The 15705-nt window shown below is 44.7% G+C and overlaps 2 protein-coding genes across 2 annotated transcripts; both read left to right on the top strand.

Annotated features, from left to right (window-relative positions):
* The first annotated feature begins 1736 nt into the window (after positions 1-1736).
* On the top strand, positions 1737-4438 carry LOC119394769 (serine-rich adhesin for platelets-like). Its single transcript, XM_037662076.2, has 2 exons — positions 1737-2762; positions 4421-4438. The coding sequence occupies exons 1-2, from the start codon at positions 1737-1739 to the stop codon at positions 4436-4438; spliced, it is 1044 nt and encodes a 347-aa protein (XP_037518004.2).
* A 1732-nt stretch (positions 4439-6170) lies between these two features.
* Positions 6171-13759, top strand: LOC119394768 (serine-rich adhesin for platelets-like). The gene is made up of 3 exons (XM_037662075.1): positions 6171-7683; positions 9370-10432; positions 13646-13759. Exons 1-3 carry the CDS (start codon positions 6272-6274, stop codon positions 13757-13759), a joined length of 2589 nt encoding a protein of 862 aa, XP_037518003.1. The 5' UTR covers positions 6171-6271.
* Positions 13760-15705: the final 1946 nt, after the last annotated feature.

The raw sequence follows: 15705 nt of genomic DNA, 5'->3' as shown, positions 1-15705 counted from the left end.
TAGCGACGTCCGATACCACATCAGCGAACAGTAGCGAAAGTGTGCTCATTGAAACTTCTACACCTACTGCTCATATAGCAGGTGTCACTAAAGGTCTCGGTCATCTTTCTACTACAGCTGCAGCCGAGTCAAATACACATCAAAGCAATACAATGACGACAAAAAGTTCAGTCGCAGACACGACTAACACATCAAACGAAGGAACTTCGGGAAAATCGCATGGTGACTCGCATATATCCGAGACAACAAGCGAGATCTCAGTCTATACGACCGAAAGGACAGCAACAACTACAACGACAAGAGCCACACAATACGCAGGCACTTCAAGTACATCGACATCTAGCACATCCGCGGCTTCTGTTGCTCAAGAAGGCAACAGCACCAATGAAGCGGTCACAACCACTTTGAAAGCACCGAGTCCTACTGATGGCATCACCACAGCAACTAGGAAACGCCATACCTCTTCGAATAAATCAAATATAAGTGAAAAGGACAGTAATGTCAGCTCCGTAGAACATACAACTCCGTCGTTTCAGAGCACATCCTCAGAAATAAGTACAATGGCGACGGTTATCGGTACTGACCTATCAGACAGCGAGAAAAATATGTCAAGTTCCGCAACGATGGAAACCATATCTCAAGAAAAAGCTAAATCCACAAACAAAGAACACGCAGATGTGATGACATCATCGACGAGCGAATCAGTGGAATTCGTATCAGAAATTCCGAAGAGCTCAAGAACTGGTGTGGTAACGAGTTCTCAAGCAGCAACTTCCACTGATAATGCAGCCAGGGGAACAGATCATATTTCTACTCAAGTGACAGAGAATTCAAACGAACGCGACAACAATAATGGCAACCGAAAAACTTTGACCGCACGTACCTTTAGTACTTCTACCAAAGAGAGCAGAAAACGGACGTCTGTTCATTCTCACGTATCTGAAAACACAAATATTATTTCGAATTTCACTACAGCTGAAACTTTAACGTCAGAAGAAGCTAATGTAACAAACGAGCCAATCACGGATATAACAACTGCCACAAACATAGACACGGCATCTGACACGGAACTTACCAAGAATAACAGAATTGTGTCGATAAGCACTTCTTCCGCACCTGCCAGTGATAAGGAGAGCATTGCCACTGGAACTGTACACCCCTCCACGTCTACGACTGCAACACACGGCGCAAACATTCAACACATCAATGACGGTACCTCAACGAGTTCCGTTACAGGATCGGTTACTTTATCAACAAAAGAAAGGATAACACACTCGCGTGGAGATAACCTGATTTTCGAAAACTCAAGTACGATAAAGACCACTACAACCGGCGATGCAGAAACTAAAGAGACAACTAATGCCAAAGGCCTGGAAAACACGGGCATGATATCATCCACAAATATATCCAAGGTGTCTGTTACATCACAAACGGACCACAGCGAAAGTGTGTTAACGAGCACTTCAACTGCAACCTCAACCCACGTGGTAACAACAGATGCATTCACAAAACAAGTCTTTACCACCATGGCAAAGCACGAGAATGATCCGGTCAGCCATAATCGGACAGTAGAGGATTCTGCCACACGATATGACGTAAACGCTACTGCAAAAAGCGCAAGAATTACTCCTGGTAATTCTCAAGTATCCAATACTGCAAGTAAAATATCAAGTTCTACAGAGAAGACCGAGAGTGCTCCAGGAAAACCTGACGATAAAGACCATGAAAATGGTTATATGAGGACATCGTCAGCCAGTGCGACATCTACGTCCGTCGCCACATCGGCGAACACCGACGAAAGTGTGCTCATTAAAACTTCTACATCTACAACTCATAAGGTAGGCATCATTACAGGGCACGGTAATCCTGCAACAGCTGAAGGCGGGTCAAATACTCCTCAAAACAATGCGGAGACCACAAAGAGTTCAGTCGCAGATACGACTAACGAATTAAACGAAGCAAGTACTGGAATAGCGCACGTCGACTCGCATATATCCGAGACAACAAGTAAAGACTCAAGCTATTCGACGGAGAATACAGCAACAGCCACAGCGACAAGAGACACAAACTTCGGAGTCACGACAAGTACATCGACAACTGGCACACCAGCGGCGTCTGTTGATCAAGAAGGCAACGCTACGAAAGAAGCTGCCACAACCACCTCGAAAGCACCGCGTCTCATTGATTGGATCAGCGCAGCAACTGGGAAACACCATACATCTACGAATAAATCAGATAATGCAAATGAACAGGACAGTAATCAAGGTTCTGTAGAACGTGCAACTGCAGCGTTCCAGAGCACGTCCACAGAGAAAGGTACAACGGCGACGACTGTTGGCTCTGACATTTCGGAGCGCGAAAAAAATGTATCAAGTTCGGCAATGACGGAAAACATATTCGTAGGAACAGTTAAAACCGCACACAAGGCACACACGGATGCGACGACACCTACTACGAGCGGATCAGCGGCATCTCTTTCAGAAATGTCGAAAAGCTCAGGAGGTGTGACAGCCGGTTCTCAAGCAGCCAGCTCCATTGATAACGAAGGTATTGGAATCGAACATAATTCTACTGCAGCAACTGGCAAATCAAATGAGCACGAAAGCAATAATGGCAACCGCCAAACTTCAACCACATTATCGCATAGCACTTCAATCGAACACGACACAAAGTGGACGTCTCTGGGCCCTCAATTTTCGGAAAAAACAAACGTACTTCCAAATTTGACATCAACGGAAGCCTCAACACCAGAAGCAGCAAATGTAACACACCAGCCAATTATGCATATAACTTCCACAAACATAACCATGACTTCTGACAATGAACTAGTGAAGAATAACATAAGGGCGTTGATAAGCACTTCTGCATCGCCTGCAATTGATAAGGAGAGCATTACCATTGTAACTAATCATTCGTCCGTGACTACGACTGCAACACACAATGAAGATAATGATCCCATCAATAACGATGCTACTGCGAGTTCAGTTACCGCGTCTGTTACTACTTCAACAGATGAAAGGCTAAAAATCTCACGTGGAGACAACTTGGTATTCGAAAACTCAAGCACGGTAAAGACCACTGCGACAGGCAAAACAGGAACTACTGAATCAATTAACGTCACAGGCCTGGAAAGCACGGGCATGACATCATCCATAAATATCTCCAAGACGCCTGTTACATCACAAAGAGACCATAGCGAAAGTATCTTCACGAACACTGCAACTGCAACGTCAACCCACGTGGTGACGAAGGTAACCTTTACAAAACATACCTCTACTACAGCCACAGGCCACACGAATGATCATGTCAGCCATATATGGACCATAGAGAATTCCGGCACCCGATCTGGTGTAACCTCTACTGTTGAAAGCACAACAATAACGCCTGGTAATTCGCAGGTGTCAAATACTGCAAGTATGAGATCAAGTTCTGCAGAGAAGGCAGTTACTACGCGAAGAAAATCTGACGAGACAGACCACCAAAAAGGCGATATGAGAACATCTCCAGCCAGTGTAATATCGACGTCCGATACCGCATCTGCGAACAGTAGCCAAAGTCTACTCAATAAAACTTCCACACCTACTACTCTTAAAGCAGGTATCACTACAGGACTCGGTCATCCTTCTACTACAGCTGTGGCCGAGTCAAATACAGATCAAAACAATACGAGAACCACGGAAAGCTCAGTTGCAGACACGACCAACGCGTCAAACGAAGGAAGTACGGAAAAGGCGCATGGTGATCCTCATATATCCGAGACAACAAGTAAGGTCTCAAGCTATTCGACGGAGGAGACAGGAACAGCCACAACGACAAGAGACACCCACTACGCAGGCGCCACAAGTACGTCGACAACTACCACATCAACGGCATATCATGCACAAGAAGACAACAGCACTAATAAAGCTGTCACAGCCACTTCCAAACCACAAAGTCCCACTGATGGGATCACCACAGCAACTCAGAGGCTCCATATTTCTACAAATAAATCAGATAATACAAATGAACACGACAGTAATTACGGTTCCGCAGAACTTCCAACTCCAGCGTTTGAGAGCACATCCACAGAAAAAAGTACAAGGGTGACGCCTATCATTTCCGACGTATCGCACGGCAGGAATAATGTATCGAGTTCGACAACGATGGAAACAATATCTGTAGAAACAGTTAAAGACACACACAAGGCACACACGGATGCGACGGCACCTTCTACGAGAGGATCAGCGGCATCCGTTTCAGAAATGTCGACGAGCTCAAGAACTGTTGTCACGGCCGGTTCTGAAACCACTGATAACAAAGTTATTGGGATGGACCATGTTTCTACAGCAGCAACTAACAAATCCAATGCACACGATGCCCCCAATAATGGCAACCAACAAACTTCAACTACACTCTCGTTTAGCACTTCAATCGAACGCAGCCCAAAACAGACGCCTGAGTCTCACATATCGGAAAACACAAATCTTGTGTCAAATTTGACGACAGCAGAATCTTTCACGCCACAAGCAGCTAATGTAACAAACGAGTCAATTATGAATATAACATCGGCATCTGGCACCGAACTTAGCAGGAATAACCGAATTGCGTCAATAAGTACTTCATCCGCACCTGCCAGAGATAAGAAGAACATTGCCACTGGAACTGTTCACCCCTCTACGTCTACGACTGCAACACACAATGCAAACATTCAAGACATCAATAACGATACCACAGTGAGTTCCCTTACGGGATATGTTACTACATCAACAAAAGAAAGGATAGCAATCTCGCGTGGAGATAACCTGATTTTCGAAAACACAAGTACGATAAAGACCACTACATCAGGCAAAGCAGAAACTAAAGAAACACCTAACGCCACAGGCCTGGAAAACATTGTTATGGCATCATCCCCGTATACACCCAAGGCATCTGTTACATCACAAACGGACCACAGCGAAAGTGTAGTCACGAGAACTACAACTACAATGTCAACCCACGTGGTGACAACAGATACTTTTGGAAAATATACCTCTGGCACAGCTACACACCAGTCCAATCATCAAGACATAAAAAATGGGACCCAGGAAGGGTCCGTCACCCGCTCAGCAAAGACATCCACTGCAGATAGCGCAAGAATACCGCCTAGTGTTTCCCAGATGACAGCGGAAATATCAAGCGCTTCTACACAGGACGCCATTACTGCTTCTAAAGAAATACCGATATGCGAACACTTGCAGCGAGAGTAACATCGACGTCCGATACCACAGAAGCGAGCAAGAGCGAAACCGTGCTTATACAAACTTCTACATCTACACCTATTACGGCAAGCATTGCTACAGAGCTGGGTGACCTTTCTACAACAAATCCTGCAGGCAAGTCAGACACGCAACAAAACAATAACGGGACCACAAAGATTTCAGGCCCAGGCACGACTAGCGTATCGAACATAGAAATTGCGCGAATACCGACCGGTGATTCCCATGTATCCAGCATCACAACTAAGGCATCAAACTATTCGACAGAGAAAACGGCATCAACAACGACCAAAGCTAGACACCATGAAAGCACGACAATCACATCGGTAACTAGCACGTCAGCGGCATCTATTACACAAAACGCCACCATCACCCAAAACGCCGTGAGAACCACTTCGAAGGCACCAACTTCAACTAACGGGGTCAGCAAAGATACTGGGATACGCCATCCCTCCAGGAATATATCAGATAAATCAAACGAACACGACAGTAATTACGGTTCCGGAGAAGGTTCAAATGTACAGTTTCTGAGCTCGTCAACAGAACAAAGTACAAGCATGACGTCCATCGATTCTAGCATACCGGATAGCAAACACATTGTATCTGGTTCGGCAATAACGGAAACAGTACCTGTAGGCACACTTACAAGCACAAACAATGAAAACACGGATGCGTCCACACCTTCGACGAGCGTATCGGCGGCATCGGTTTCAGCGATGTCGAACAGCTCAAAAACAGTTGTGACAGCCAGTTCTCATGTAGCAAATACAACTGATAACAAAGATGCTCAAATAGATCATATTTCTACAGCACCAACAGAGAAATCGAATGGACGGGACAGTAGTAATGGCGACACACAAAGTTCAACAACACGACCATTCAGCACATCAATCGGAGAGAACACCCAGCAGACGTCAAATGACTCTCACATATCAGGAAACACAAACACTGTTTCAAATTCGCCAAAAGTGGAAACTGTAACACCAAAGGTCGCCAACTTAACACACGCACCAATTGCGGATATCACAACTTCCACAATGCTAACCATGTCAGCTGACACCGAACTAACGAAGAATACTACAGGTGTGTTTATACGCACTTCTGAAGCATCTGCAACTGATGTGGAGGGAATTCCTTGGGGGACTAATCATTCTTCGATGACTAAAACAACCAATTCAAACGTTCATCATAACGATAACGATATCAGCAGTTACGCTACAGCATCTACAGCAATAACAACAGAAGAAAGCATCAGAACGTCACCTGGAGATTCTGAAATATCCGAAATATCCAGTACGGTATCTAGCACTCCAGCAGAAAAAGCAGGAACTCTCCAATCAACTAACTACATAGGAGTGGAAAACACAGACATGGCATCTTCCACTATTAGAAGCAAGACATCTGTTACATCATCAAGGTACACCAGCGAAAGTCCGTTCACGAGCACTTCTACTTCAACAACATCCCATGTCGTGAGCACAAATACTGTCACAAACTATACCTCTACCATCTCTACACACCACTCGAATCATGAAGACATGCAAAATGTGACTGTAGAGGGTTCACTCACCCGCTCAACTAAGACATCCACCACACAGAACGCAACAATACCGCCGAGTGATTCTCAGATGTCTACTAACAAAGCTGAAATTAAAAGCTCTTCTACAGAGAAGAGCGTCACTGCTCCAAAAGAAAATTCTGATGTGCGAACATTCCCAGTGAGAGTAACTTCACCGTCCGATACCGTACCTTCGAACAGGGGTCAAACGGTGCTCATAGAAACATCTACATCAACAGTTATTAAGGAAAACATTACTACAGGGCTCGGTTATCCATCTACCACACTATATGCAGACGAGTCAAATAAGCAACACAACAATAACGCTACCACAAACAGTTCAGGCACAAATACGACTAACGCATCCAACGGAGAAAGTATGGAAATACCGACCGGCGATTCGCATATACCCGATATCGCAAGTACGGCCTCAAACTATTCGACAGAGAAAACAACTACGACAAAAGTGAGCGACAATGAAAGCACAAAAATTGCATCAGAAACTAGCAAATCAGCGACAATTATTCTACAACAAACCAACAGCACAACAAACGCCGTAACAACTTCTCCGAAAGCATCAACTTCCACTAGTTGGATTAGCACAGCTACGGGGAAACACAATCGCTCTAGAAATACATCCGATAACACAAATGAGCACCAAAATAATCACGGTTTTACGGAAGGTTCAACAGTGCAGTTTTTTAGCACGTCCACAGAACAAAATACAAGAGTGACATCAACGGATTCGCGCAAACAAGAGAGAGAGAAGAATGCATCAAGTTCGCACACGATAGAAACTACCCCTCTACAAACAGTAAATACCGCGCACGAGGCACATACGCATGCGACGAAAACTTCAACGAGCGTATCAGCAGCATCCTATTCAGAAATGTCGAGCAGCTTAAGAACTCCTGGGACAGCGACTTCTCAAACAGCAACCTTCACTGATAGCAGAGCAATTGGAGTAGATCATAATTCTACAACAGCCACTCACAGATCAAATGGACGCAAGAACGATAATAGCAATCGACAAAGTTCAACCACACAGTCGTTTAGCACACTAAACATACAGAGCACTAAACTGACATCTCTTGATTCTCACATACCAGAAAGCACAAATATTGATTCAAGATTGCCAACCGTAGAATCTGCCACATCGCAGACAGCTAATGTAACACATGAGCCAATCACTCATATAACATATTCCTCAAATTTAACCACGGCATCTGGCACCGAACTAACCCAAAATAGCAGAAGTGCATCGATAAGCACTTCTGAAGCATCTGCAACTGATGAGAATATTGTTTACACCGGAAGTCATCGTTCGTCTACAACAGCGACCCACAATGCAAATTTTGATCACATCACTAACGCTACCACAGCCAATGCAGCTACAGCATCATTGACTACATCCACAAACGAAAGCCCTAAAATACCAGGTAGGCATTATCAGATATCCGCAAACTCAAGCAGGGTGAGAATCAGTCCAACAGGGAAAACACAAACATCAGAAACAGCTAACGCCACGGTCCTGGAAAACACGGGCATGACATCTTCCACTATTGCATCAAACACATCTCTTCCGTCACTCAGGAACACCAGCGAAAGGGTGTTCACGAGCACTTCTGCAACAACATTAACCCATGTGGTGAGAACGGATACTGTCGCAAAACACACCTCTATCTCCATGACAGATCAAACAAACGGTGAATACCGTCAAAACGGGACAATACAGGGTTCTCTCACCCCCTCTTTTAAGACATCTACCCCAGAAAGCGCAAGGATTCCGGGCGGCGATAATGAAATATCCAATAACACAGGTAAAATATCAAGCTCTTCTACAGGGAACAACGTTTCTGCTCCTGCAAAACCTCATGAGACCAGCCACGAAAATGTGGACATGCGAACACCTCCTGCAAGAGTAACAACGTCCGATACCACATCAGCCAACACCAGCCAGAGCGTGCTCATAAAAACTTCCATATCTTCACCTCGAGAGGCAGGCATTCCTCCAGAGCACGGTCATCTTTCTACGGAGGCTGCAGACGAGTCACATACAACACTAAACGTTACCACGGCCACAAAGAGTTCCGTCAAAGAAAGGACTAACTCATCGAACAAAGAAAGTATAGCAATACCACCCGCAGATTCGCATATAACCGAGATCACATATGAGGTGTCAACGTATTCGACAGACCAAGCCACAACACCAGCAACGACACAAACCACACACAATACTAGCACGAATACGGCATCTGAAATAAGCTCATCTGCGGTATCTGCTACAAGGGAAGCCAGTAGCACCAGAAACGCTGTGACAACCACTTCCAAGGCGCCAACTTCCACTCATGAATACACCATAGCTACTGGGATAAGCCATACCTCTGCAAACCCACCAGATAAATCAAATGAGCATGACAGTGATTACGGCGTCAGAGAAGGTTCATCTGAACAATATCCAAGCACGTCGACAGAAGAAAGTACAAGAGTGACGTCCATCGACTCTCGGATAACGCAGAGCAACAAGAACTTATCAAATTCGGCTACGATGGAAACCATATCTGTAGAAACGGTTAGAACAACGTACAAGTCACGTACGGATGAGACAACAACTTCAACGGACGTATCAGCTTCATCCATTTCAGAAACATCAAACAGCTCAAGGGCTGTTGAGCCAACCACTTCTGAAGCAGCAACATTCACAGATAACACAGCTGTTGCAACAGATCACGTTTCTAAAACAGCAACAAACAAATCAAGTGGACTCGATAGCGACAATGGCAACCGACAAACTTCGACAACACGATCGTTTGTCACATCAACCCAAGAAAGCACGAAACGGGCATCTATTGATTCTCACATACCGGAAAATACAAATGTTGATTCAAATTGGCCAACAGTGGAACTTGTAACTTCCCAGACAACTAATATCACACGTGAGCCAATAACTGATATAACAGCTTCATCGAACGTAACCACGGCATCAGACATCGAACTAACGCAGAATAATGGAAGTGTATTGATGAGAACTTCTGCAGCATCTGCAAGTGATGTGGATAGTATTTCAACTACAACTTTTCATTCGTCTAGAACAGCGGCCCACCACGCAAATATTGAGCACAGCAATAACGCTACCACCGCAAGTCCAGCTACGGGATCATTCGCTATATCAACTGAACAAAGTACTAAAATGCCACGCAGGGATTCTGAGATACCCAAAACCTCAAGTAGGGTAACAACCACTTCATCGGGGAAATCAGAAAATGCAGAAACAACTAGTGCCACAGTGCTGAAAAACACGGGCGTGACATTTTCCACTGTTACGTCAAAGTCATCTATCCTATCACTCAGGAACACCAGCGAAAACGTGTTCACCACAACATCTCTAACATCATCAACCCACGTGGTCAGCAAGGGCACCGCCATAAATGATACCACTACCTCCGCAACAGACAAAACGATTGATGAAGACCGCGAGAATAGGACTATAGAGGGTTCTATCACCAACTCTACTAAGACAGTTACCACAGAGAGTGCAAGAACATCACGTAATGACACAAGCAAAATATCAAGCTCTTCGACACAGAAGACTGTTACTGATCCAACAAACGCTTATGAGTCGGACCAAGAAAACTTTTCTGTGAGAACATCGCCAGCGAGAGTAACTTCCACATCCGGCACCGCATCAGCGCAAAGCAGCCAAAATGTGTTCATACGAACGTCTACATCTACACCTCATGAGGCAGGCATTGATACTGGGCTCAGTCATCTATCTACGGCCGCTGCAGACGAGTCAATTACACATGAAGACATAAATAGGACCACAAAGACGTCAGTAACAAACATGACTAAGGCGCCAAACAAGGAAAGCACGGTAATACCGGCCGTCGTTTCACATATATCCGAGATAACAAGTAAGGTATCAAACTATTCTACGGAGAAAAGCGCAACGGAAGCAACAGCGGCCAAAGCAACACAAAATGCGAGCACCAGTATGACATCTGGAACCAGCACATCAGCTATATATGCTACAAATGAAGCCAGCAGCACCACAAACGTTGTGAAAACCACTTCGATGGCCCCGCAATCCACTCACGGATTCACCACATCTACTGCTGTAGGCCATCCCTCTGAAAATCCACTGAATAAATCAAATGAACATGACAGTAATTACGGTATGAGAGGAGGTTCAACGGTACAATTTTCGAGCACATCAACTCAAGAAAGCACAAAATTCCCGTCTATTGATTCTCGCACAACGGAGGGCAACAACAATTTCTCAAGTTCGGCAACGATGGAAACCAAATCTGTACAAACGGTTAACGCCACACACAAGATACTTACGGATGCGACAACAATTGCTACGAAAGTATCAGCTTCCTCCATTTCAGAAACTTCGAACAGCTCAAGGCCTGTTTTAGCAACCAGTTCTCAAGAAGAAACTTCCACTGACCACAGGGATATTGGAATTGATCACATTTCTACAATAACCGGCAAATCAAATGGAGGCGACAGCGGCAATAGCAACCGAAAAACGTCGACTACACGATCGTTTAGCACTTCAACCCAAGAGAGCACAAATCGGACATCTTTTGATTCTCACATAACGGAAAGCACGAATATTGATTCGAATTTGTCGACAGTGGAATCAGTAACTACCAAGACGGCTAATGTAACACATGAGCCCATCACTGATGTAACAGATCCTTCAAACATAACCACGACATCTGACACCAGACTGACGCAGCATAACAGAAGTGTAATGATGGCCATTTCCGCAAAAGCTGCAACTGATGAGGGTAGTCTTTCCACTGCAACTCATCGTTTGTCTACAGCAGCGACACACACTACAAATATTGAGCGCATCAATAACGCTTCTACAACAAGTCGAACTACAAAATTCTTGCCTATATCAACAGAAGAAAATACTAAGATGCCACACAGCGATTCCCAGGTATCCAAAAACTCAACTAGGCTGGCAATCACTTCAACAGGGAAAGCAGAAACTGCAGAAACAAATAACTCTGGAGCCCTGAAAAACACGGGCATGACATCTTCCACTGTTACATCAAAGACATCAGTTCTATCGCTAAGGAACACCCGCGAAAGTTCCTTCACGAGCACCTCTACTACAACATCAACCCATCGGTTGAGCACGGATACTACCATAAAACAAACTTCTATTTCCACAACAGACCAAACGATCGATGAAGACCGCCAAAATGGGACTATAGAAGGTTCTGCCACCCACTCTTTTAAGACATCTACAACAAAAAGCGCAAGAACACCACATGACGATACTGGTTTATCTAATAAGACAGGTGAAATATCAAGCGCTGTTACAGAAAATACCGCTTCTGCTCCAACGAAACCAGATGAGACCGGCCACGAAAATGTGGATATGCGAACACCTCCAGCAAGAATAACTACGCCTGATACCACCTCAGTAAGCACCAGACGAACAGTGCTCATAAACACTTCTACATCTTCATCGCACAACGCAAGCATTCCTCCAGAGCAGGATTATCCTTCTGCGGAGGCGGCAGACGAGTCACACACACAACAAAACATGAACACGACCACAATTAGCCTAGTCAAAGAAACGGCTGACTCATCGAACAAAGAAAGTACGCCGATACCACACGGAAATTCCGGTACATCCACGACTAAAAATAGGGTATCAACGTATTCGGCAGACAAAACCATAGCGACAGCAACATCGACACAAGCCACACACAGTGCGGGCATGAATATGACATTTGTAACTAGCATGTCAGCGGTATCTGCCGCAAACGAAGCCAGCAGCAACACAAACGCTGTGACAACAACCTCGATGGCACCAAATTCCACTCCCGGAGTCACTACAGCTACTGGTACAGACCATCCCTATGCAAATTTGTCAGATAAATCAAATGAACATGACAGTAATTACGGTATCAGAAAAGAATCTACGGTACAATTTCCGAGCACGTCAACTCAAGAAAGCACAATATTCGCGTCTATCGATTCTCGCACAAAGGAGAGCAACAATAATTTCTCAAGTTCGGCAACGACAGAAACCGAATTCTTTAGAAACAATTACCAGCACGCACAAGTTACATACAGATGCAAAAACAACTTCTACGAGTGCATCAGCTTCATCCATATCAGAAACATTGAACACCTCAAAGACTGTTGTCGCAACCAGTTCTCAAGCGGCAAGTTCCACTGATAAGACTGCTACTGGAATAGACCATATTTCTGCAGCAGCAACTGGCAAATTAAATGGACGCGACAACAATAGCAGCAGAGAAACGTCGACCACGGGAATATTTCGCACTACAACCCAGGAAAGCACAAAACGGACATCCCTTGATTCTGACATACAAGAAAGCACAAACATTGATTCAAGATTGCCAACCATAGAATCTTCCACATCGCAGACAGCAAATGTAACGCATGAGCCAATCACTGATATAACAGATTCCTCATACATAACCACGGCGCCTGACACCGAAGTAACCCACAATAATAAAAGTGCATTGATGAGCACTTCTGCAGCCCCTGCAACTGAGGACAATGGTGTTTACACTGGAACTCATCGTTCGTCTTCAACAGCGACCCACAATACAAATTCTGATCACATCACTAGCGCTACGACAGAAAGTTCAGCTACAGGATTTTTTAATACATCAACAGAAGACAGCACTAAAATGCCAGGTAGACATTCTCAGATATCTGAAAACTCAACCAGGGGAAGAACCAGTTCAACACGGAAAGCAGAAACTGCAGAAACAACTAACACCACAGACCTGGAAAACACGGACAAGACATCTTCCACTATTACATCAAACACATCTGTTCTATCACTCAGGAACACCAGCGAAAGGGTGTTTGCGAGCACTTCTACGACAACATCAACTCATGTCGTGAGAACGGACACTGTCGCAAGATATGTCTCTACCTCCACGACAAAGCAAGCAAATAATCACATGAGCCATAACAGAAGCGCAGAGGATTCAGTCACCCGATTAGGTGTAACCTCTACAGCAGAAAGCTCGAGAACACCGCCTCGTAATTCTCAGGTATCAAATAGTGCAAATAATATGCCAAGTTCCGGAGAGACGACCGACGAGGGACACCAAGACAATGGAGATATGAGAACATCTCTAGCGAGTATGGCATCGACTTCCGATACCGATTCAACGATCAGCAGCCAAAGTGTGCTCATAAAAACTTCTACATCTACACACAATACAGCAGGCATCCCTACACGGCTCGGCGATGTTCCTACGACAGCTGCAGACGAGTCAAATATGCAACAAAACAATAGAGAGACCACGAAGAGTTCAGTTGCAAAAACTACTAACGCACCAAACGAAGGAAGTATGGGAAGAGCGCACGGTGACTCGCATGCATCCGAGACCTCTATTAGAATGTCAAGCAATTTGAGGGAGAAAACATCAACAGCAGCAACAACGAAAACAGCAGCGCATATTACGACTAACATATCAGCGGTGTCCGTTACGAATGAAGCCACCAGAACAACAAATGCTGTGACAACCGCTTCGAAAGCACGAAATTCCACTGATGGGATCAGCACAGTTACAGAGAAGCGCCATACCTCTTCGAATAAATCAGCTAATACACATGACCGTAACAGTAATGACGGTACGAGAGAAGGTGCAACTGTGAAGTTTCATAGCACGTCAACCGAAAAAAGTACAAGGGCGGCAAGTATTGTCTCTGGCACAAAGGAGAGCGAAAATAATGTGCCAAGTTCCGCAACGATTCAAATCGTATCTGAAGAAACACTTAAAACCACACATAACACCCACACGGTTGTGACAGGTTCTACGAGCATATCAGTTTCATCCATTTCAGAAACATCGAACAGCTCAAGGATCGCCGCGGACACCAGTTTTCGAGCAAGTTCCACTGATAACACAGCTATTGGAATAGATCATATTTCTACAGCAGCAACTGACAAGCCAAATGTAGGGGACAACAATTATGGCAACCGACAAACTTCTTATACACGATCCTTTGGCACTTCATCTGAAGAGAGCACAAAACGGATGTCTATTCATTCTCACAAAAAAGAAAACACAAATATTGCTTCAAATTTGACAACAGCGAATACATTAACGGCAGAAACAGCTAATCTAACACACGAGCCTATTATGGCTGTAACTTCCACAAACATGACCACGACATCTTACAATGCCATTACGAAGAATAATAGAAGTACGTCAATGAACACTTCTGCTGCATCCGCAAGTGATAAGGAAAACATTACCACTGCAACTGGTCATTATTCTACGACTATGGCTGCAACACCCAATCCAAACACTGATCACATCAATAACGCTACAACAGCCAGTTCAGTTGCAGGATCTGTAACTATATCTACAGAAGAAAGCACGGGAATGTCGAATGGGCATTCCCTGATATTCGGAAAAACAAGCACGGTAGCGACCACTTCAACGAAGAAAGCAGAAACTTCTGAAACAATTACTAACGCCACAGTCCTGGAAAACACGGGCATGCCATCATCGACAAATATATCAAAGGCGTCTGCTACATTACAAATTAACACTGGCGAAAGGGTGTTCCCGAGCACTTCTACTGCAGACTCGGCACCCGTGGTGACGACAGATACTGTTACAAAGCATAACTCAACCACAGCAACATATCAAGCGCATGACCAGGTCAGCCATAACAGGACCATAGAAGGTTCAGTCACGCGATCCGGCGTAACCTCTGCAAGAATACCCCATGGTAACTCTCAGGCATCTAATGGTGCAAGTAAAAGGCCAAGTTCTACAGAGGAGACCATTGTGGCTACGACAGAACCTGATGAGAGGGAGCACCAAAGTGGGGATATGAGAAGATCTCCAGTAACTGTAACGTCGATCTCCAATGCTATATCGG

The sequence above is a fragment of the Rhipicephalus sanguineus genome, chromosome 5, assembly GCF_013339695.2.
Source record: "Rhipicephalus sanguineus isolate Rsan-2018 chromosome 5, BIME_Rsan_1.4, whole genome shotgun sequence".
Taxonomy (NCBI): domain Eukaryota; kingdom Metazoa; phylum Arthropoda; class Arachnida; order Ixodida; family Ixodidae; genus Rhipicephalus; species Rhipicephalus sanguineus.
Note: the sequence above shows the minus strand (reverse complement) of the source record. Positions and strands in the feature narration are given on the sequence as shown.

What these genes read in the sequence shown, in the direction of transcription:
- LOC119394769 (XM_037662076.2), top strand. Translation starts at nt 1,737, where the DNA reads ATGAGGACATCGTCAGCCAGTGCGACATCTACGTCCGTCGCCACATCG.
- LOC119394768 (XM_037662075.1), top strand. Translation starts at nt 6,272, where the DNA reads ATGCTAACCATGTCAGCTGACACCGAACTAACGAAGAATACTACAGGT. An exon ending in GCAGCATCCTATTCAGAAAT is followed by an intron (nt 7,684 to 9,369) that starts GTCGAGCAGCTT and finishes AGAAACGGTTAG; the next exon opens with AACAACGTACAAGTCACGTA. An exon ending in CGGACCAAGAAAACTTTTCT is followed by an intron (nt 10,433 to 13,645) that starts GTGAGAACATCG and finishes TCTATCACTCAG; the next exon opens with GAACACCAGCGAAAGGGTGT.